The sequence below is a fragment of the Mobula hypostoma genome, chromosome 1 (assembly GCF_963921235.1).
Source record: "Mobula hypostoma chromosome 1, sMobHyp1.1, whole genome shotgun sequence".
Classification (NCBI taxonomy): domain Eukaryota; kingdom Metazoa; phylum Chordata; class Chondrichthyes; order Myliobatiformes; family Myliobatidae; genus Mobula; species Mobula hypostoma.
In genome coordinates this window covers 76969206-76992231 of record NC_086097.1, presented here as the reverse complement: position 1 = coordinate 76992231, position 23026 = coordinate 76969206, and the positions used below count along the sequence as shown (strand labels likewise).

The following is a 23026-nucleotide window of genomic DNA, read 5'->3' as shown; positions in this document are numbered from 1 at the left end:
GATGCAACTTATTTCAACAAAAACAATCCAATTTTCCTAACTGATTTACTTAACAAAAGATGTTTGATATCTTCAAACAATGACAAAAAAGTAGTAAACAATTTGCCTCAGCTTATGTTGCAAAAGCAAAGATGACACTCACTTAAAGTGAGTGAGCAGGAAGTAAGATGCAATCAGGATAAACCATCAAAGCAATATTATTAACCATTAAATCCAATGTAGCATTTGAAATCTTGCAGAACAGTTCTTTACTAATGGAACAAAACTTTTATTACTGGTAAAAAAAATCTGATAAAAATGTCTGAAAAAATTTACTTTGATAGATGGAAATGTTTACATCATTAGCTAAACATGTTGCCATTTTTAGACCAGATTCCGATTAATCTTCTAAAGCTTCTCAGCATGTAAAAAATATTAACCTTCCAACAATGACAACAGCATCACCACCATATCTTTCTGCAAATCCAATAACTCCTTGAGCAACTCAATCTGACTTGAATCCTGAAAACAAAAGAATACATTTGAAGTTTCTGTTAGTTGATTTTTATATAATAGAAAAGATATAAGCCTTCAGCTATTTTGTTATATTTAGTAATTTGAATTGTCACTTATAGAGGCCAAGTGAGGGATCCCAAGAATAGCTTGGGATCCAAAATCTATCAAAGTATTTCAGTATTATTGTAATTTAACATATACAAATACTGAAGCCCTTGATGAAGATTATGTTAAAAACTGTCATTGTAAATATTTTCAGCAAGAGAAGTCAAACCAATCTTGACAGTTGCTATTTTGGAAAAGAAATATATATAGATGTGTAAACTTCTCCTTTTAAACTACCATTTTAAGTAGGAATTAATCTCGGTGCTAAACTGGAAGCTTCTCTTAACTTGCTATTCTTAAGTAATTGAATTTTGTTCAAATCCATGGCTCTGTCAACCCAAGGGCTTCAAAGATTAAATGGAGAGAAGAGATGAGAGGAAGACTTAAAATTCCCGTTTCCCCAAAGGACAGACTTACCAGTCTCAACCACTCTGCCTTTTTCAATCAGAAATGATAAACTGTTTCTAGAGTACTAGCAAGGGGAAGCCACAGTGACCACGTCGCTGGCACTGGGTCTGATGCTGTGGCTCAGAAGGGAAGGGAGAGAAGAGTAGTAGTGACAGGGGACCCCATAATCAGAGGAGCAGAAAGCAGACTCTGTGGATGTGGAAGAGACACCTAAGTGTCAGGGATATCTCCAACTGGGTCCACAACATTCTAAAGGAGGTGAGGACCAGCCAGAAGTCTTGGGTTCATATTAGCACTAATGACATAGATAGAGAATGGGAGGAGGTTCTGCAGAGAGAAGTTCAGGAGTTAGGTAGAAAGTTGAAAATCAGGACCTCCAGGATAGTATTCTCTAGACTGCTGCCTGTGCTGTGCACCAGTGAGGGCAAGAATAGGATGATTTGGCTGAAGAATGCATGGCTGAAGAACTGGTGCAGGAGGCAGCATTTCAGATTTCTAGATCATTGAACTCTCTTACATGGAAAGTATCACTTATACAAAATGGATATGTTACAGCTGAACCTGAGGGAGATCAATATCCTTGTGGGCAGGTTTGATAGAACTTTTGGGGAGGGTTTAAACTACTTTGGCAGAGGGGTGGGAACTGGAGTGATAGGGCTGTGAATAGAGCTGTCGGTTTACAAGCAGAGACAGTGTGTAGTGAGACTGCCAGGAAGGACAGGTAGATGATAGGGCAAAATTGCGGTCAATTGGATGAGTTGCAGTGTAGCAGGGGGACAAATTTGAAAAGGGTGATGAAGATGTTACATCTGAATGCCCGCAGTAGATGGAAAAAGGTAGATGATCTTGTAGCACAGTTAGAGATTTACAGGTATGACACTGTGGGCATTATCATTGTGAAAGAAAATTATAGTCAGGAGCTTAACAACCAAGAATAAACATTGTGTTGAAAGGATAGGCAGGTTGGTGGGGGTGGGGGGGGGGGGATGGCATGGCTCTATTGGTAAAAGATGAAATCAAATCCTTAGAAAGAGGTGACATAGGATCAGAAGATGCAGAGTCATTGTGGGCAGAGTTCTGGAATTTCAAGGGTAAAAAGACTCAGATTGGAATTATACATTGGCCTCCAGACAGCAGCCAGGATATGGGGTACAAATTACAATGAGAGATTGAAAATACTTGTCAAAGGGGCAATGATATAATAGTCATGGGAATTTAAATTTGCAGGTAAATTAGGAAAATCAGGTTAGTCCTGATTTTAGATTCCAAAAGAGAAAATTTATACAATGCCAACAAAATGGACTTCTAGAGCAGTTTGTGGATGAGCCCACTGGGGGGGTTAGCTATTATTCTAGATTGGCTGTTGTGTAATGAACTGGATTTGATTAGGGAACTTAAGGTAGGAGAACCCTTAGGAGTTAGTGATCATAATATGATAGAATTCACCCTGCAATTTGAGATGGAGAAACTAAAGCATAATGAATTAGGGAATTACAGAGGTATGAGAGAGAAGCTGGCCAAAGTTAATTGGAAGGGGACACCAGCAGAGCAACAACTGCTGGAATTTGTGGGAGCAATTTGGAGGGCACAGGATAGATACATCCCAAAGAAAAAAGTAGTATTCTAAAGACTGGATGACACAACTGTGGCTGGCAAGGCAAGTCAAAGCCAACATAAAAGCAAAAGAGAGGACATATAATAGAGCAAAAAAATTGGTGAGAAATTAAAGGATTGGGAAGCGTTCAAAAATCAACAAATAAAGCCATAATGAAGGAAGAAGATGAAATATGAAGATAAGCTGGCCAATAATATCAAAGAGGATAATGAGTAAAAGAGAGGCGAGAATGGATTTCGGACCACCAGAAAATAATGCTGCAGAGGTAGTAATGGCGGACATGGAAATGGTGGATGAACTGAATAAGTAATTTGCATCATTGTTCACTCTGGAAGATGCTAGCAGTATGCCTGAAGTCAAGACTGACGAGGGACTGATGTGCAGTTGCTGTTACTAGGAAAAGGAGCTTGGGAGTGGAAAGGTCTGAAGGTAGATAAGACACCTAGCCAAATTCCGCTCCTATGTCTTATGGTGTTATGGTCTACTTTCCTGGAGCTTGAATATTTTGGTTTTAACTGATTGAAACTACAAAAACTACTAACCAAGCCCTTCTGTTCACTGGTCCACAGTAAGATAGTGGTGAGTAAAAAGTTAGTAACAAATGTCAGTACATTTTTGGATATGCAGACTTCATTTTTATTATTGACTTGGGTTCAGAGATCAGAAGTAGATGTATCTCTTAACCTGTGTTAATTAAAAAAACCTATTTTGATAAGTGCAAATAAGAACTGGTGACATACCTCTGAAATGTTCCAAAAATAAAAACAAGTTTAAGCTCAAATTATATTGTGTTTCATTCAACAACTGCACCTCTACATTGTTTGCATTTATGAAATTAGAATATCTAAATACTGTATAGCATTATGGTTAGAATAACTGACTTCATTTAGGGCATTTGCCATTTATTAGATATATCTTTGCATGATTGGGTTTTTTAAAATTTTGCAAAGCAAGTTACTAAAATCGTGTGGTGATGATGATGATATTTTAACTGAGAAAAATGGAGTATCTTGGATCTGAGCAAGCAGATCTAGAAAGAAAAAAGACATTTTACTCCTGTGAGTTTAGTTTGTAGTTACTAAAGATGCATATTAAGTACATTTAAGAGGTAGGAAATGAGACTGGAATTTTTACAGAAGTGATTGTGGACTAGTGCAACTTGCGGAGCTGCATTTATAAAAACTTATACTGTAATGGCACATTTATTATAGCAATACACCTGAGGGTCTTTCACAGGAGAAATATCAAATAAAATATAATGCCAAGCTATGTAAAGAGCTATATGGTTTAAAGTATAGAGCAGTGCTTACCCAACGTCCATCACAAGGACATTGTCCAGTCATGGTGCCCTAAAAAGGCTGCATCTGTCACTAAAGACCCTCTCCATCAAGGACATGCCTTATTCTTACTACCACCATCAGAATCCTGGTGACCCACATCAATGATCTAGAAACAAACTCTTCCCCTCTAACATCAGATTTTTGAATGATCTATGAATCTATGAACATTAGGTTGTTACTCCTTTTGTTACACTATTTTTTATGTCTCTGAACTGTATTGCTGCTGCAGAACAACAGAATTTCACATCACGTAAATTAGTGATAATAACAACAGGAATTCTGCAGATGCTGGAAATTCAAGCAACACACATCAAAGTTGCTGGTGAACGCAGCAGGCCAAGCAGCATCTGTAGGAAGAGGTGCAGTCGACGTTTCAGGCCGAGACCCTTTGTCAGGACTAACTGAAGGAAGAGTGAGTAAGGGATTTGAAAGATGGAGGGGGAGGGGGAGATCCAAAATGATAGGAGAAGACAGGAGGGGGAGGGATGGAGCCAAGAGCTGGACAGGTGATAGGCAAAAGGGGATACGAGAGGATCATGGGACAGGAGGTCCGAGAAGAAAGACAAGGTGGGGGGGGACCCAGAGGATGGGCAAGAGGTATATTCAGAGGGACAGAGGGAGAAAAAGGAGAGTGAGAGGAAGAATGTGTGCATAAAAATAAGTAACAGATGGGGTATGGGGGGAGGTGGAGCCTAGCGGAAGTTAGAGAAGTCGATGTTCATGCCATCAGGTTGGAGGCTACCCAGACGGAATATAAGGTGTTGTTCCTCCAACCTGAGTGTGGCTTCACCTTTACAGTAGAGGAGGCCGTGGTTAGACATGTCAGAATGGGAATGGGATGTGGAATTAAAATGTGTGGCCACTGGGAGATCCTGCTTTCTCTGGCGGACAGAGCATAGATGTTCAGCAAAGTGGTCTCCCAGTCTGCGTCGGGTCTCGCCAATATATAAAAGGACACATCGGGAGCACCGGACGCAGTATATCACCCCAGTCGACTCACAGGTGAAGTGATGCCTCAGCTGGAAGGACTGTTTGGGACCCTGAATGGTGGTAGGGGAGGAAGTGTAAGGGCATGTGTGGCACTTGTTCCGCTTACACGGATAAGTGCCAGGAGGGAGATCAGTGGGGAGGGATGGGGGGGACGAATGGACAAGGGTTTTGTGTAGGGAGTGATCCCTGCGGAATGCAGAGAGAGGGGGGGAGGGAAAGATGTGCTTAGTGGTGGGATCCCGTTGGAGGTGGCGGAAGTTACGGAGAATAATATGTTGGACCTGGAGGCTGGTGGGGTGGTAGGTGAGGACCAGGGGAACCCTATTCCTAGTGGGGTGGCGGGAGGATGCAGTGAGAGCAGATGTACGTGAAATGGGGGAGATGCGTTTAAGAGCAGAGTTGATAGTGGAGAAAGGGAAGCCCCTTTCTTTAAAAAAGGAAGACATCTCCCTCGTCCTAGAATGAAAAGCCTCATCCTGAGAGCAGATGCGGCGGAGACGGAGGAATTGCGAGAAGGGGATGGCGTTTTTGCAAGAGACAGGGTGAGAAGAGGAATATTCCAGATAGCTGTGAGAGTCAGTAGGCTTATAGTAGACATCAGTGGATAAGCTGTCTCCAGAGACAGAGACAGAAAGATCTGGAAAGGGGAGGAAGATGTCGGAAATGGACTAGGTAAACTTGAGGGCAGGGTGAAAGTTGGAGGCAAAGTTAATAAAGTCAACGAGTTCTGCATGCATGCAGGAAGCAGCGCCAATGCAACCGTCGATGTAGCGAAGGAAAAGTGGGGGACAGATACCAGAATAGGCACAGAACATAGATTGTTCCACAAACCCAACAAAAAGGCAGGCATAGCTAGGACCCATACGGGTGCCCATAGCTACACCTTGAGTTTGGAGGAAGTGGAATACAGACCTAATCAGTTCCCCTCTACCACCACTCTGCTCCGTCTAGCGGAATTAGTCCTTACTCTTAGTAATTTCTCCTTTGGCTCCTCCCACTTCCTCCAAACTCCATCGACGACTGCATTGGCGCTGCTTCCTGCACGCATGCAGAACTCGTTCACTTTATTAACTTTGCCTCCAACTTTCACCCTGCCCTCAAGTTTACCTGGTCCATTTCCGACATCTCCCTCCCCTTTCTAGATCTTTCTGTCTCTGTCTCTGGAGACAGCTTATCCACTGATGTCTACTATAAGCCTACTGACTCTCACAGCTATCTGGACTATTCCTCTTCTCACCCTGTCTCTTGCAAAAACGCCATCCCCTTCTCGCAATTCCTCCGTCTCCGCCGCATCTGCTCTCAGGATGAGGCTTTTCATTCTAGGACGAGGAAGATGTCTTCCTTTTTTAAAGAAAGGGGCTTCCCTTCCTCCACTATCAACTCTGTTCTTAAACGCATCTCCCCCATTTCATGTACATCTGCTGTCACTCCATCCTCCCGCCACCCCACTAGGAATAGGGTTCCCCTGGTCCTCACCTACCACCCCACCAGCCTCCGGGTCCAACGTATTATTCTCCGTAACTTCCGCCACCTCCAACGGGATCCCACCACTAAGCACATCTTTCCCTCCCCCCTCTCTCTGCATTCCGCAGGGATCGCTCCCTACGCATCCCTTGTCCATTCATCCCCCCCCATCCCTCCCCACTGATCTCCCTCCTGGCACTTATCCGTGTAAGCGGAACAAGTGCTACACATGCCCTTACACTTCCTCCCTTACCACCATTCAGGGCCCCAAACAGTCCTTCCGGGTGAGGCAACACTTCACCTGTGAGTCGACTGGGGTGATATACTGCGTCCGGTGCTCCCGATGTGGCCTTTTATATATTGGCGAGACCCGACGCAGACTGGGAGACCGCTTTGCTGAACATCTACGCTCTGTCCGCCAGAGAAAGCAGGATCTCCCAGTGGCCACACATTTTAATTCCACATCCCATTCCCATTCTGACATGTCTATCCACGGCCTCCTCTACTGTAAAGATGAAGCCACACTCAGGTTGGAGGAACAACACCTTATATTCCGTCTGGGTAGCCTCCAACCTGATGGCATGAACATCGACTTCTCTAACTTCCGCTAGGCCCCACCTCCCCCTCGTACCCCATCTGTTACTTATTTTTATGCACACATTCTTTCTCTCACTCTCCCTTTTCTCCCTCTGTCCCTCTGAATATACCTCTTGCCCATCCTCTGGGTCCCCCCCCCCTTGTCTTTCTTCCCGGACCTCCTGTCCCATGATCCTCTCGTATCCCCTTTTGCCTATCACCTGTCCAGCTCTCGGCTCTATCCCTCCCCCTCCTGTCTTCTCCTATCATTTTGGATCTCCCCCTCCCCCTCCAACTTTCAAGTCCCTTACTCACTCTTCCTTCAGTTAGTCCTGACAAAGGGTCTCGGCCTGAAACGTCGACTGCACCTCTTCCTACAGATGCTGCTTGGCCTGCTGCGTTCACCAGCAACTTTGATGTGTGTTGTTGTAGTGATAATAAATCTGATTCTGATACTGAACAAGAGGAGGCTGTTTTCTGTGGTTTGTATGGCACAAGTCTTTCTTTCCACTTAGGAACCCATGCCTGCATGTCCTCGATTTCCATTATTCCAGTTGCTTTTCAAAGCAGTTTATGGAAATGAACACTGAGCAATCATCATCAAATATACCTTTATTTAACTCTATGTTCTTTGTGTTGGAAAGAAAGTCATTAATAAGTTGCTGAAAATGGTTGGACAGACAAGATTCTCCTGTAATTGCTGCAGGAATGTTTGACCTCCAACAACTTAATGCTCAGTATAATTCCAACAAGTGGAATATATTCCTCTTCATCAAGCTGCATACCTTAATTTATATTGATGTCAAAGCCATTTACCATAGAACAATTTTCATCACTCTTTGTTGTATTTTTCAATATCCTTTTCTTTTAAATGTAGGACATGCAGTTCAATTCTGGACCTCTCAGTTTCATATTTAAAATGGCAGATAGATGGTCCTGGACAAAGTAGGCCATTCAGTAGCAAATCTAGGATATTTAGAGCCTCTGTGAAATTTATTTCCTCAAACAGTATTATGGATGCAAAAACCTGTACTCGAGTGGTAGATAATACCTGTGAAAGTTTCATTTGCATATTCGCAAAGACATGCAGGAAACCAATCACTGCATCCCAGAGCCTGCTGTGGGCAAGACTCTGCTGGTTACCAATGCAAGGGCCCTGCAGGAATAAAAGCAGATGAGATCTCGTTTAGAACAGTATGCCACTGACAAACACTGAAGGATTCTTATGTGTTAGTTAATTGGATTGGATAATTGATCATTCAGTACAGTTCTCATAGTGTGAATTTAGATTTCTGTTGATAGCATAGTAAACATCCAATTTTTCAAAGTTATTGAATGCACTGTAGTTACACTGTAACAGCAAGGATATTCTTCCCAATAAGTTACTGCTGACCATAAATAATTCTTCAGAGTACAGTGGTTTCCAGTTAATTGGGACACATCGGGACCAGTACATTAACTGGCTGCCCCAATTAGCTGATGTTTCTTGAAAATAGTTTAAAAAGGTATAAAAAAAAGACAAACTACTGTTTAACTGAGTAACAAATTATGTATTTAAATGAAACACAGAACAAATCAGAGAACTAACGATATCACTACAGTACAATAACACTGTGGAATAGTTTCTAATAGATATGGGCAGAAGAATTCATCCAGTGTATTAGCTCTTTTAATTGACTGTAAGTAAACAACATCAGCGCAGTCACCAAGTAGAGATATTGGACTGCCTTCATATAATGCTATCAGCAACTGGATCCTCCAAATCTTTATTTTCTTTGTAACATTCAAGATGATTGTGAATACCTTAAAATTCTTTGTAGTTCCTAGCTTGTTGAAGTAGTGAAATCACTTTGTTTTCACTCCTGGCTGTTTCTGTCATCTCTAGACCTGAATGCTTGAAACTGCAGTGAGCAAAAGAGTTCTGAATTGCCTTAGTGCTTACTTTTTGCCAACCATCAGTGACAGAAATCACTGATTTTTGAACACAAGCACAAGCAACTGAGTCTATTTAAAAACTGTTCGCTTAAAGCACGATGTAGTGTCTGATGGCCACAGAAGTGCCTGCGACTGATGCTAGTTAGAAACTGTTTGGCAACAGTCTCCTGTCCGAATTAAGCAGCATAGTGCCTTAAATAAACAAAGGAAATCCCAGCTACTTTCTCAATTAGTTTTTGTTCTGTAAGAGTTGTCCCAAATAAGCCACTGCCCTGATTAACCAATGGCCCAATTAAACGGAATCTACAGTAGTTAGTTTTAATTATATCTGACCATCGTCTTTTCCAATCTCTTCATCACCTGTCTATTCACGCAATGCTGCCTTTAATGATGGTGTTATTCAGAGACATTATGTGGGTGGATAGCTGATCTCACTGTCAGTCATTCCTATCAGCTGTGACGCTGCAAGCGACTGAGCTTAAATTCAATTATATGATTTCTATATAACTGTCCTTGACTCCCAGAATATTTTGACAAAAGTCTCCTTCCTGTTGAAAGATTGTGCTGCAATTTCTATCGTGAATTTTGTTTCCACCACCCCGTATTCTGATGAAACTGCCTTTCTTTGTTGTACCATTGCAAGATCTCTCTGGACAAGGTGTATATACTGCTTTGATTCCAACTCACAGACTATTACACTATTGTCAACAAATACTCTATTCAATTTAATCAATATCTTTTCCTTAACCCCCAATATAGTTTCATGCTTTTCACAGAAACTAAGGATCTAAAACCAGCTCACTTTCTCCCTTTCTGGTCTCTGCATGATAGAACAGTAATGAAGGTATTGACTAATCATTTTCTATCTTTTAGACAACAACAGACCTAGATCCATATTGCTGAAGAAAACCTCAGTGGTGAAACGTTTTGTGAACAATAGGTTCAAGTCCATCTGTTCCTCCCAAACACAATACTCTCACATTGTTAGACTTCAAATGTAAAGTATTGACTGCAAAATATAACAAGGTCCCCTGAAGATATGATAAGCACTTTATATCTATTCTTTTTAATTTTTTGTTAAATTATGATTCAAACATAGGGAATGAATCTTATCATAACCCTTCTTCAGAAATCAAAGTTCGGTTGTGTACTCTAAGTTGTACCGGCCTCAATAGTTGAAAATTTGCCTGGGAATCAGATCATTAAAGATGCAGCCTCACACCAAAAGAAAAAGGCAATACATTCACTGCATGACTTTAGTGCAGTACTGCCACTGGTATCGAATTTTGGATGAAGATTTAAATTGTGATCTACCTGGCCTCTGAGGATATAAAAGATTTTATTGCAGTATTTTATTAGTAGGTAAGAGAGTGCTACCTGGTGATCTTGTAAACAAATATCCCTATATCTGCTCTGAGAAGTATATCAGAGGGGCTATATAAATAAGTCTTGTTTTTGCCTTCTACATTCTCCAAAACTTCAGTAGATTGAATTTTATAGTCATATGAAGTTTGTCACAATATTATGGGCCACAGAACCCATTCCTGTGCCATACTGTTGTCTGCTCTACATAATTATGTTGCTAATACTAGTGTTTACCATCAGCATTAGGCAGCAGTTGTGAGGTTTCCGCATGTGATTTTACAAGGAAATCCTGAACACAAGAGATTCTGTAGATGCTGGAAATCTAGAGTGGACCTCTTTTCCTCACCTGCCGCCCCTCCTCCGTCCTTTTCCCATCAGGTTACTTCTTCTCCAGCCCCTTACCTTTCCCAACCACCTGGCTTCACCTATCACCTTCATACTATTGCCCTTTCCCTTCCCCCGCCTTTTGATTCTGGCATCTTCCCCCTTCCTTTCCAGTCCTGAAGAAGGGTCTTTGCCCAAAATGTTGACTGTTTATTCATTTCCATAGGAAATCCTGAAGTTGCTATCAATTCTTCCCCATACGCGGGTTCATTTTTGACCTTTTTTTGAAACAATGAAAGGAAATAAGTGAACTGATGGAACTAAAGTGATGCATGAACTAATCTTATTTCTAAGTATTAGTAAAATCTCATGAAAAGTTGTGTGATGCATAACTGTTATCAGTTGTACAGAACCATAATGACTCCTCAGCAATCTGTCCTGAAAATAATTAATTTTGTGTATGTTTTTCCTCAGATAAATGTTTCATAATATATTAAAATTTGCAGAATTTTAATATTATTATGAATAATGAATTTTCAGGTGCTAGCTTAATTATATATTGTTCTACCTTTATTTAGCGCACCAAACAATTGATTAGGAAAACAATTTTTGTCCTTCTTTGCTGTTTGCGATTAATTCTTTAATGTGATTGCCTGCTTAATTAGTTCAGTAATGCTAGACACCAGGGATCCTTATGAACTGATGACGAACAGTACCAAATGTCAAACAAGGAGAATTTCACACTGCAGAGACAAATTGTTGCAGGGAGCTTTCTTCAAGGTCAGTCCTGAGCATGGTTGCTTTGCTGCTGCCTTCAAATACTCAGCTAAATTTCTTCTTTTATATAGAGGGTAATGCAGAACTGTGTATTCTAATGATGGCTACATTAAGGTTTTGGCTTCATTCGTCCCTTTTAATTGTGTTCCTTATGATACGTATGGAAGAGCATTAACTTCCCCTCCCCTACATACACGGTATGCATATCCCTTTTAATGTTCCGTTAATCTTTTCCACCAGATCTCTTTGCTGTACTGCAAAACAGAATCTGTTCCTATTAGAGTACAAATACTCCTGTCATTTGACTCCCCCTGTTTACTCCTTCACCCCTGACACAGAAATAAACTTTAATTTCTGGAGAATAAATACATTTAGATGTAATTCTTGTACTTGAGTTAAAGAAAGAGAAATGCTAATTCAAATCACATGTTCAGGCTATTCTCAAATTTTTCTCAACAAGAGTGGACATTGTGCTTCAACATGTGAAATCTATAATGGACTGAAATACAGCCAAGGTCTAAAATGTAAAATTCACCAAAATTCTAGTTAATCTATATTTCTTAAAGGGATTCGCCATGACATGAAGTCATGAATTGTAACATATTAAAAGTTAAGGTACTTTACAATCCTTTAATTTAAAGTACAGAACTGATCTGATATATACTGAATCTACATTTCTATAGAGGAGCCATGTTACCTGGATATACTCAGTCAGCGAGTTGAAGATTTGTTTGGCCACTGATAATGCTTTAGAGAACTTGCGCTGACCTTGTCCATCCATAACATCTTTTCCTGAGTAATACCAATAGAAGTCACTGATAGACTCCTGGAATTTAATGAGACAAATTATATTAATGATTTATTTTGGTTAACAGAAGATTATATCTGACACTTCTGCCTTCACTAAATCTGGATTTGAGGAAGTTGGCATACTCTGCTTTGTGTGCATTCCTCTTCTGTCCCTCTCTTCATTTGTCATAAAATTCCAATACCTGTGGTATTAGATTAACACAATTTACCCTGAAAGTAATCAAGCTTCCCTTTTTTATTGCAAAATAAAATTATATCCCAAAGTTAAGAGTTTTGCACAAATGCTTTCTCTACAAGTCAGGAAAACAGGAGAACATTTTATAGAAAGTTTTAGTATTTATGGTACCAAGTTGTAACAATATGCTACTCAATAAATTACTGAGACATATTTTAAAAAGCATTTAGAATGAGTTCTATGTTTTCTTTCAAGCCCATCCTTGAGAAATTATTGGCATTACATACAGTAGGGATCAACAATATTGTTCTATGGAGAGTGGCCTTGACTAGAAATACAATCAAGACTCCCAGTCTATAGCAGCCATTCTAAAAGATCTTTGCATGCAGAGACTGAAGAATTGCAGCAGAAGCTTTAATTTTTTTCTACCTGCACTGGTCACAAATAGGGAATCAAAAATATCCACCACTTTGTTACAAAAATCACTGCAGAGTTTTGGAATACCTGAAGACGCAGCAGATAGTCTACAGTGCTGATGATGATATTCACTGTAGTTGTGTTTCCTGTTTGAGTTCTTAGGTAATTCTGGAAGTCTATGGATTAAAATATTGGAGATTATACAATTAGATGTTATGTGTATAACTTCAGAGTTTATATTCAATATAAATTTTGAATCACAATCAGCATCAAAATCTAACAACAGGATGGTTACTAATAATTGAGGCTTAAAAGAAGATACAACATGTTCTTTGGCAAAATGGTAGGAATTTGTCCAGCACTAAAGTCCTGAAGCAGAAACACTGTTCCAAGCTCTAAGAGATTACCAGGCGGATAGAGGAAAAGATTCAAAGACCCCCTAAAGAAATGTAACCTTCTCCATGACCCTTGGGGTTCCCTGGTCTGGACTGTTCAAGGTGGAGAAAGAGATTTCAATGAGAACTTCAAATCCATGCAGCAAGAACCATGAAAGAGAAGTGTTAATGATGGAAGGGGGGCACCACCTCACAAATCACCTGATCAGGCACCTAATACCTGAATATGGGAGAATCAGTGATTCCTACATTTTCCATATCTGTCTCCTCAGAACCAACAAAACAAGTAGGTTATCCTAAGGGATTGCCTAAGGAGAAACTAGAATTTGGCTGCAACCAACCAAGTTAAACTTCTTACATGAATTAATTTCTTCATTGTTCGTTACGATAATGTAACAGTCCAGTATAGTTTCACATTTCCCTTTGAAAAATCATTTAAAAACTTGCTGTTTCAGTATTTTTTGCACACACTATCAAGTCCAATTGGTTCAAAATGTTAGTTACCAGTGGGAACTATAGACACGTCAGAGTATAATCCTTAGAGTCTCTTTGGTTTTGTCTCTTAGTGGGAGTGATAGATTTCTCGGACTTTACAAAAGCAAATTGTTGTTGATGTGTCAGAAAATGTGAGCAAAAACATATTGGATGGCCCTGTCAGGCCTTGAGTTGAAAGCTTTAGAGTTGATAAGAGATTGGTTCAGTGCATTGAAACAAACAAGTCTGATGTTAAATGGGAAAATAAAATACAGTGGATTCTGGTTAATTGGGCCATCATTTAATCGGGACAGCTGTTTATTTGGAACAACTCTTGAAGAAAAAAAGCTAAATTGAGACAATAACCAGGATTTCCTTCATTTATTTGGGTCACTATGCTGCTTAAATAGGGCAGGAGCCTGTTGCCAGTTTCTAACTGGCATCAGTCACATGCACTTGTGCAACCGTTAGACACTACACTGTGCTTAGAGTGACCAATATTTAAATAGTGTTAGTTGTGTGTGTTTGTGTTCAAAACATTCTGATCTTTGTCACTGATAGTTGGAGAGAAATGAGCAGCAAGCCAATTCAGAACTGTTTTCCTCACTGTGGTTTCAAGCATTCAGGCTTGGAGATGCCGGAAATGGCCAGGAGTGAAAATGAAACTATTTCACTACTTCAACAAGTTAATAATAATGCCAAAATTTGAAGGTATTGACAATCATCTTGAATGTTACAAGGAAAATGAAAATTTGGAGGATGCAATCGTCTAAAGTATTGTATGAAGGTAGTCCAATATCAGCACTAGGTGGCTGCACTGATTTTGTTCACTTACAGTCAGTCAAAAGGACACGGGAGATGAATTCCTCTGTTGATAACTAATCAGAACTGATACCAGTACTGTAGAGACATTGGTAGTGCCCTAATTTATGTATTTCATTTAGTACATAAATTGTTACTCAGATAAATGGTAGCTTTTTAATATCTTTTCGGTATTTCCATGAAACTTCGGCCAATTGGGGCCATCGCTTAATAGTGCCAAGATGTACTGGTCCCGATGTGTTCCAATTAACCGGAATGCACTGTACTAAAATCTCCAAACTGAAACTGAAACTCTTCCAGTTCTAGAGGGGTGGCAGGAGCAACACACTCATCTGTGTACTCAAAGTTCTTATTTCTATTTCAACATTAGCATTGGCCTTCCATGTTTCTTGTACCTCAGCCTGCCAAAACAAAAAATATTATGCTGCAAGGAACAAGGAGTTCCTTTTCATGATTGCCCATGAGCCAGGAAGAACTAGAACAGTTCTACTCAACCTGATTAAGGATTGGATCTTTCCATGACCTGTGCTGAATCTGGTGTCCCTCAGAGTGCATTTAACCCTCATCGCCATCTTGTAATGACCTCCACGGGTGCTCAGATTGTCACAACTCTTTCAGCTTTATCCATTTCTGAATAATCCAGTCCTCGCCTCTCTAATACTTTCCTTGCATATACTTACCTTTCTGCAACCAGACAAGTTTCTTGGCTTTCCTTCAGCAATCCCTGAGGTAAACTTCCACAATGCAAAGCTGTCCACCACACCAACCCCTACCCATTCATCACTGCACTTATCCCTGATTCCCATGAAGGAATTCTGCATGTTTGTTTTGGGCTATGTTCAGTGTTATTGCAGAATTAACAAGGGATTTTGAGATGGGAGAATAATCTTTATAATAATCATTATAATCTTCTGCATTGTTTCTTATCAATACTTTGAACCATTCTTAATGAGACTCTCTTGCAGTTGATACTCTTAAAATTAATCTGTTGAACTTTTATTCCACATATTCTTTCTGGGCCTATGCCAAATACAGTAATATACATATTGCATATGTTTTCATCTCTAGAATAAATGAAGGAATTCTGTATAAAACTACCCTTTAAACAATATTAACACCACAGGATATGATACATACTAGAAAAAAATATATTGATGGAAGCAAAGCAATGCACACAAAATGCTGGAGGAACTCAGCAGGCCAGCCAGCATCTATGGGGAAAATGAGCAGTTGACATTTCGGACTGAAACCCTTCATCAGGACTGGGGAAAAAAGATGAGAAGTCAGAGTAAGAAGGTGGGGGAGGGGAGGAAGAAGTACAAGGTGGAAGGTGATAGGTGAAACCTGGAGAATGAGAGGTGTTGAAGTAAAGAGCTGGGAAGTTGATTGGTGAAAGAGATAAAGGGCTGGATGAAGGGGAATCTGATAGGAGAAGGAAGAAGATCATGGAGAAAGGGAAGGGGGAGGAGAACCAGAAGGAAGTGATGGGCAGGTAAGGAGATAAGGTGAAAGAGTGAAATGGGAATGGGTAATGTTGAAGGGGCAGCAATTCCCAGAAGTTCAAGAAATTGATGTTATGCTATCATGTTGGAGGCTACCCAGATGGAATATAAAGTGTTGCTCCTCCAACCTGAGTGTGGCCTCATTGCATCAGTAGAGGAAGCCATGGACTGACATGTTGGAATAGGAAGGGGAAGTAGAACTGAAATGGGTAGCTATAGGGAGATCCCACTGTTTCTGGTGGATGGAGCAGAGGTGCTTGGCATAGCGGTCTCCCAATCTATGTCGGGTCTCACTGATATATAGGAGGCCACATTGGAAGCACTGGATATAGCAAATGATCCCAACAGACTCACAGGTGAAGTGTTGCCTCGGCTGGAAGGACTTTTAGGGGCTCTGAATAGTAGTGAGGGAGAAGGGTAGGGGCAAGTTTTTTCTCACTATGACTTCTCATCTTTTTTTTCCTTACTCTGACTCCTTACCTTTTTTTTCCATTCCTGAAGAAAGGTCTCAGCCTGAAACTTCAACTGTTTACTCTTTTCCATAGATGCTGCCTGACCTGCTGAGTTCCTCCAGCATTTTTTCTGTACTGTTTTGGATTTACAGCATCTGCAGATGTTATCGTGTTGACTTGAGCAATCTTGCTACAACTTCTTTTTAATTTTTTTTAAAGAAGGATTTCATAAGTATAAATTGGAACAACAAATTGCAGATCTTGGAAATTCAAATCGGTAGCAGAAGTGCTAAAAATACTCAGCAGGTAAGGCTGCATCAATGGGGAAAGAAACAGAGTTAATATTTTAGATCAAGGACCCTTCATCAGAATGGGAAAAGTGAAAAAAGGTTTTAAGTTGTAGAAGAAAAGAAGTGATGGAAACAGAAGGGCTGTATGTGATTGGCTTTTGACTTTAAAACCTAGCTGTCAGAGGCAGAAGACAAAGAAATAAACCAATTCAAACAAGGGATAAGTAAATCAACAGGGAGAAGAAAAAAAAGGATAGTTTTCAGAAATATTTAAGTTCAATATCCCAGGCCCTGTAACATATCCATGTAGGAAAAGAGAGATGCTGCTTTTAGTTAGACATCTCTGGAACAGTGTAGGAAGTCAAAGGCAAGGGTCGAAGCAGGAATGGGACTGAGCATTAATGACTTGGCATCTTAGGGCTGCCCTGGCAGACTGAACATAGGTGTTCTGAAAGCAACTGCTCAGTCTTCATTTGATTTCTATAACATAGAAGTCAATACATTCAGAACTACAAAAGCATCAGACTAAACTGATACAAATGCAAGTTAATGACTGCTCCGTCAGCGGAGGTGGTTGGAAAGGGGTAAGAAGTAAAAAAGCAAGTGTTGGCTGCATGGAGGAGCATTATGAGAAAGGGAGTGGTTAGTAGACACTCAGGAAGAATCCAAGGTACCACAGAGGGAACAGCTTGCTCAGAGTGGTAAGGAGAAGGGAAGAGGAATACGTATTGGGTGGTGGAATTCATTGAAGGTGGCTCTGGAGCTTGGTCTACTCGGTGTGTAGGTTGGTTTGGTAGAGAGTAAGGAGAAAGGGAACCCAATCTCTTTTCTGGCTGAGAGTGGCTGAGAACTGAAGTGCAGTGAAAGGACTTCATGGCTGATAGCTGAGTCACTTATGATAGAGCAGAAGTCACTGTTGTGAACATGAGGAAATAGCATGCAGGGTTAACTTGGATCAAGTAAAATCATAGACTAAAGGGGTCCAGTAAATCAGGCTTCTTAAGTTGATTTCGTACCCCGGCCCAGCGGTACGCGATAAGAAACCAGCACATTGCAATGTGCTCACAAAGAGTGCATTCTTAAACTTATAACTTTATGAACATTAAAATAACTTCCTTTACAGAAAGATAATCAACGAATTGTTTAATAATTTTAATAGGAAAAGTGTTTTATACATTAAAAAAAAGGTCATGGGGTGAGAAATTTAAGCAATTTGTTCTTATTTTTTGCTTATTACTGACAAGCACATATCCTTCTGACATTAGGCAAACTGCTTACAGCTAAAACATTTATATGCAACTACATTTTCTAGATTTGTATCATGTTCCCTTCTATCTTTTGTTGTTAATTAAAATAAGCTCAGTGCCATAAATCCTTCTTTTGAACAATACATTAAATGTTTCAGTTTCATTATGGTCTTCTGTCTCTAATAAAACAATGTCACCCTGAAAATTCAGTTTCAAAAATTGCCAATAACACTACTGATTATAGTATTTTGATTAATAATTGAATAATGATACATTGTTGGATTTGCTTAACCAACTTAAAGCTTTTGAAAATTGATTTCAGTTAGATATGATGATATGGGAATCATAGAATAATGGTTCAAAAAAGATCACAGCTGGGAGCTTAACATCCAAGGGTACACATCTTATTGAAAGGATAGGCAGGTGGACAGAAGGGATGGGGTTGCTTTGTTCATAAAAAATGAAATCAAATCCTCAGAAAGAAGTGCCATGTAGATATAGAATCTTTTTGGGTAGAGTTAAGAAATTACAAGGGTAAAAAGACCCTGATGGAAGTCACATACAAGCCTCCGAACAGTGACCAGGATGTAAGGAATACATTAGAATGGGAGAAAGAAAAGGAATAGCGCAGTATTATGAAGATCATGTGGAATTTCAATACCCTGGTAAATTGGGAAAATCCGGTTGGTGCTGAGTACCAAAGGAAGGAATTTGTAGGATGCCTATGAAGTGACATTTTAGAGTAGCTTGTGGTCAAGCCCACTAGGGAAAAGACAATTTTGGATGGGGTGCAAATTTTGGATGGATAAGGAAGTCAAAGACAGCATAAAAGCAAAACAGAGGTCATACAATATAGCAAAAACTAGTTGGTAACTAGAGGATTGAGAAACATTTAAAAAGCAAAGGTAGGCAATGGAAAATCAGTAAAAAAGGAAAGATGACATTTGGCGAGCCAATAACATAAACGAGTATTCCAAATGTTTTTACAGATATATAAAGTGTAAAGTAGGAGCAAGAGCACTTGAGAATGATGCTAGAGCAGTAGTAATGGGGGACAAAGAAATGGCAAATGAACTCAATAAATATTTTGCATCAGCCTTCATAGTGAAGGCAGCAGCAGCATGCCAGACATTTAAGAGTGTCAGGGGGCAGAGTTGAGTGTAGTCACTGTTACTAACAAGAGGTGCTTGGGAAGCTGAAACCTGGGAACATAGTGAAGCCACCTGTACCAGAGGGACTACACCCTTGGGTTCTGAAAGAGGTAGCTGAAGACAATGTGAAGGCATTAGCAGTGATATTTCAAGGATTACTAGATTCTAGAATGGTTCTCGAGGACTGTAAAATTGCAAAAGTCAATCCATTCTTTGAGAAGGGAGGGAGGCAAAAGATAAATTATATGTCCATTAGACTGCCTTGAGTTGTTGGGAAGATATTAGAGTCCATTACTAAGGATGTAGTTTTGGGGCATTTGGAAGCACACATAAAATAGGTTGAAGTCTGTAAGGCTTCCTTAAGGGAAAATCTTGCCTGACAAATCTGTTGGAAATCTTTGAGGAAATAACAGGCAGAATAGACAAAGGAGACTCAGTGAATGTTGCTTACTTACATTCTCAGAAGGCCTTTGACAAAGTGCACAAATGAGGCTGCTTAACAAAACAAGAGCCCGTGGTATTTCAGAAAAGATACCAGCATGGACAGAAAATTGGCTGACTGGTAGAAGGCAAGGAGTGGGAATAAAGGGGACCTTTTCTGGTTAGCTGCCAGAGGCTAGTGGTGTTTTGTAGTTATTGGTGCTGGGTCCGCTACTTTTCATATTGTATGTTAATGATCTGGATGACCGAGTTTGAGGATACATGGCATGTCACTAAAGACTCTTGAAAATCTCTATAGGGATACTGTGAGAAGCATTCGAACTGGTTGTTTCCTCATCTGGTACGGAGGGGACACTGAACAGAATAGGAAAAAGCTGCAGAAATTGGCAAACTCAGCTGGGTTAATCATGGGCACAAACCCCCCGAGCATCGAGGACATCTTCAAAAGGCAATGCCTCATAAAGGTGGCATCCATCATTAAGGACCCCATTTACCCAGGACATGCCCATTTCTCATTGCTACCATTAAGGAGGAAGTACAAGAGGCTGAAGACTCACACTCAAGGTTTTAGGAACAGCTTCTTCCCCACTGCCATCAGATTTCTGAATGGTAATGAACCCATGAACACAACCTCACTATTTTGTTTTATTTCTTGCTCTCTTTTTGCACTAATTTAATTTAACTTAATATATGTGTAAGGGGTTTCTTCTTTTATGTTACTGATAAGAGGGTGTTACGAACCAATTGGGATAGATGTTACGCTTTCTGTGTGTCTGGAAGATATTGTGATGCGCGGGTTTTTGGGCAGAAGGCAGGAGAGAGAGACAGAGGATGGACAGGGTGCTGTGAGTCTGCTAACAGGGTTGGACCCCGAGCAGGAGTCCAAGGTCCAGGGTGTTGGCCGAGGCGAGGAGAGGAGATGGAGATGGACTCGTGTGGAGCGTCTGGTCGACCACCGTTGTTGGTCCCAGGCGGCTGGTCGAGGTGGTCCGAGGGGATCGCAGAGTGAAGAAGGAGGCTCCTGAGCTTCAACTGTTTGTGCATGAAGAGATTGAACTTTGATAAGTGTGGCACCTCTTATTTTCCTTTTATATTTTATTCTCTATTAATTATATAGTTCCAGTAATATCTATAAACTGTAATTCATTTAATCGTATCTGGTGTATTGTCTGTTATTTGGGCAGGGTGGGGTACATCACACAGCATCCACACAAACTAATTACCCAGTTTGGCGGGGCCAAGGGCTGTTTCCCTAGACAACAGTGAGCTGAGCGACCCTGAGGCTGGCCAGGTGGGCTACATATGTATATTTCTTATTGTAATTTACAACTTTTTTTTATTATTTATTACAATGTACTCCTGCCACAAAACAACATATTTCACAACATATGCCAGTTATACTAAACCTGATTTTGATTCTGATTCTGGAATTGGTGGCTTTGTGGCCAAGTTTGTAGATGATACAAAGTTAGGCAGAGGAGCAGATAGTGTTGAGGAAGCAGGGATTCTGCAGAAGGACTTGGACAGATTAAGAGACGGGCAAAGAGGAGGAATGGTTAACAGTATAACAAAGTGTATGCTCATGCACTTTGGTTAAAGGTATAAATGCATAGACTATTTTCTAAACAGAGAGCACATTCAGAAATCAGAGATACAGAGGCATTTGGAAGCCCGAAAGCAGAATTCTCTAACGGTTAACTTGCAGTTTGAGTCAGTAGAAAGGCAGCAAATGCAACATTAGGATTAATTTCAAGATGACTAGAATATAGAAGCAATGATGTAAGGCTGAGGGGTTCTAAAGAATTGGTTCAACCACATTGGGAGCATTGTGAGTGGCTTTGGGCCCCTTATCTAAGAAAGGATGTGCTGGCATTGTAGAGGTTCCAAAGGAGATTCATGAGAATGATCCTGGGAATGAAAGGGTTAACATATGAGAAGCATTTGATGGATTCTAATCTGAAAAAGGGGAATCTTATTGAAAATTATCAAATATTGGAAGTCCTAGATATGGTGGATATGGCAAGGATGTTTCCCATAGTTCGAGACCCAAGGACCAGAGGGGACAGCCTCGGAATACAAGGATATCCCTTTAAAAAAAGAGATTAGGAGGAATCTGTGAAGTTCTTTGCCACAAATGGTTCTGGACACCAAGTCATTGGGTATATTTAAAATGGAGATTGATACGATCTTGATTAATGAGGGCATCAAAGATTATGAGGAGAAGGCAGGAGAATGGAGCTGAGAGGGAAAATAAATCAGCTATGCTCAAATGGCGGAGTAGACCTGATGGGCCAAGTGGCCTAATTCTGCTCTTCTGTCTTATGGTATTATGGTAATATTTAGGTAGCCATTTTGGTAACAGCTCCGCATAGAAGCCTTTGGTGAGTTATCAATTAAGCCCAATTATTTCTTTTTCCCCAAAATAAATACTTTTTTATGTTTACACATTTCCTATTTCAGGTAAGGACTTTAAAGGTTTTCTCCTTCTATATTTGCTATTGGACATTGATTTTATTTTTTGTTGTTGAGTACATTTCTCAAGATGCTATTGGTATTTTGCCCAAATACAAGTTGTTCATGCATATGCATCAACTGGGAGTACTGGCAAGCTGCCAGCCCTCTGAGGCAATAATACGATCCTGACATAAGGTTGTGCTTTCAGAATTTGGAATAAACCTTTGATCAAAGTGATTCAGACACTGGACAATTAAACTCACTAAATCAACAGAGAAACCAACCTCTTGTTTATTATGCATATTAAAATCAGGTGCAAATTTACTTAATGAGCTCTTTTCTACATTTATCACCTTGTCACAAGGAGAACTATCATTTACAAACTTCAAAACGCACCAAGCATTACCTTTCTTCAAGTTGCTAATTAATATAGTCAGTGAGGCAAAACAGATCCCACTCAGTGCTTCACAGAGGGGAAATCAGATGAAACCAACTAATGCAGAATTATAAAACTGAATGAAGCATTTAAAACCACATCATTGCATGAATAATTGGTGTACATACATTATTACTTTTACTTAATCAAACGATGCAAAAAAAATTAACTTTTTGAAAGCAACACAGTTCTGAGAATATTACAAATAAGTTTGTTCTTAATAAGTTTCTTTCCTATAAGAACCCATTTGTAATCACGGCTTACTTTTGTATCTCCACTACTTTCAAGTACTTGAGCTCATTTTGATGCATGCCAGCTCACAGATGAACTGAACTTACCATCATTATGTCCCTCACACAGCAGTTGCAAAAACCGAAACAAATCCCGAGTAAATTCATCATTCTGCAACACCTTGTCAGCTGGCAAGGTTGAAGAAAAATGAGAAGCGTACTGTTAAACATATATTTACGCTTAGCACACCAGTATAGAACCCATTTGTAATCAGGGCTTAATAAATGTTGAATATTCACAACCTCACATGATAAAATTAATAAAAATAAAGATAA

At 40.0% G+C, this 23026-nt stretch overlaps 1 protein-coding gene across 9 annotated transcripts in view; it reads right to left on the bottom strand.

Moving 5' to 3' along the window:
* The window catches only part of ryr3 (ryanodine receptor 3), a 380840-nt gene that overhangs the window by 37915 nt on the left and 319899 nt on the right, over positions 1-23026 (bottom strand). For all 9 annotated transcript variants that reach the window (XM_063051027.1, XM_063051036.1, XM_063051064.1 and 6 more), the window contains 5 exons: positions 22799-22879; positions 12884-12972; positions 12092-12220; positions 8045-8149; positions 420-501 (listed from right to left, as the gene is read on the bottom strand). In XM_063051027.1, the coding sequence (XP_062907097.1) occupies positions 420-501; positions 8045-8149; positions 12092-12220; positions 12884-12972; positions 22799-22879 (486 nt within the window). The remainder of the gene's footprint in view (positions 1-419; positions 502-8044; positions 8150-12091; positions 12221-12883; positions 12973-22798; positions 22880-23026) is intronic.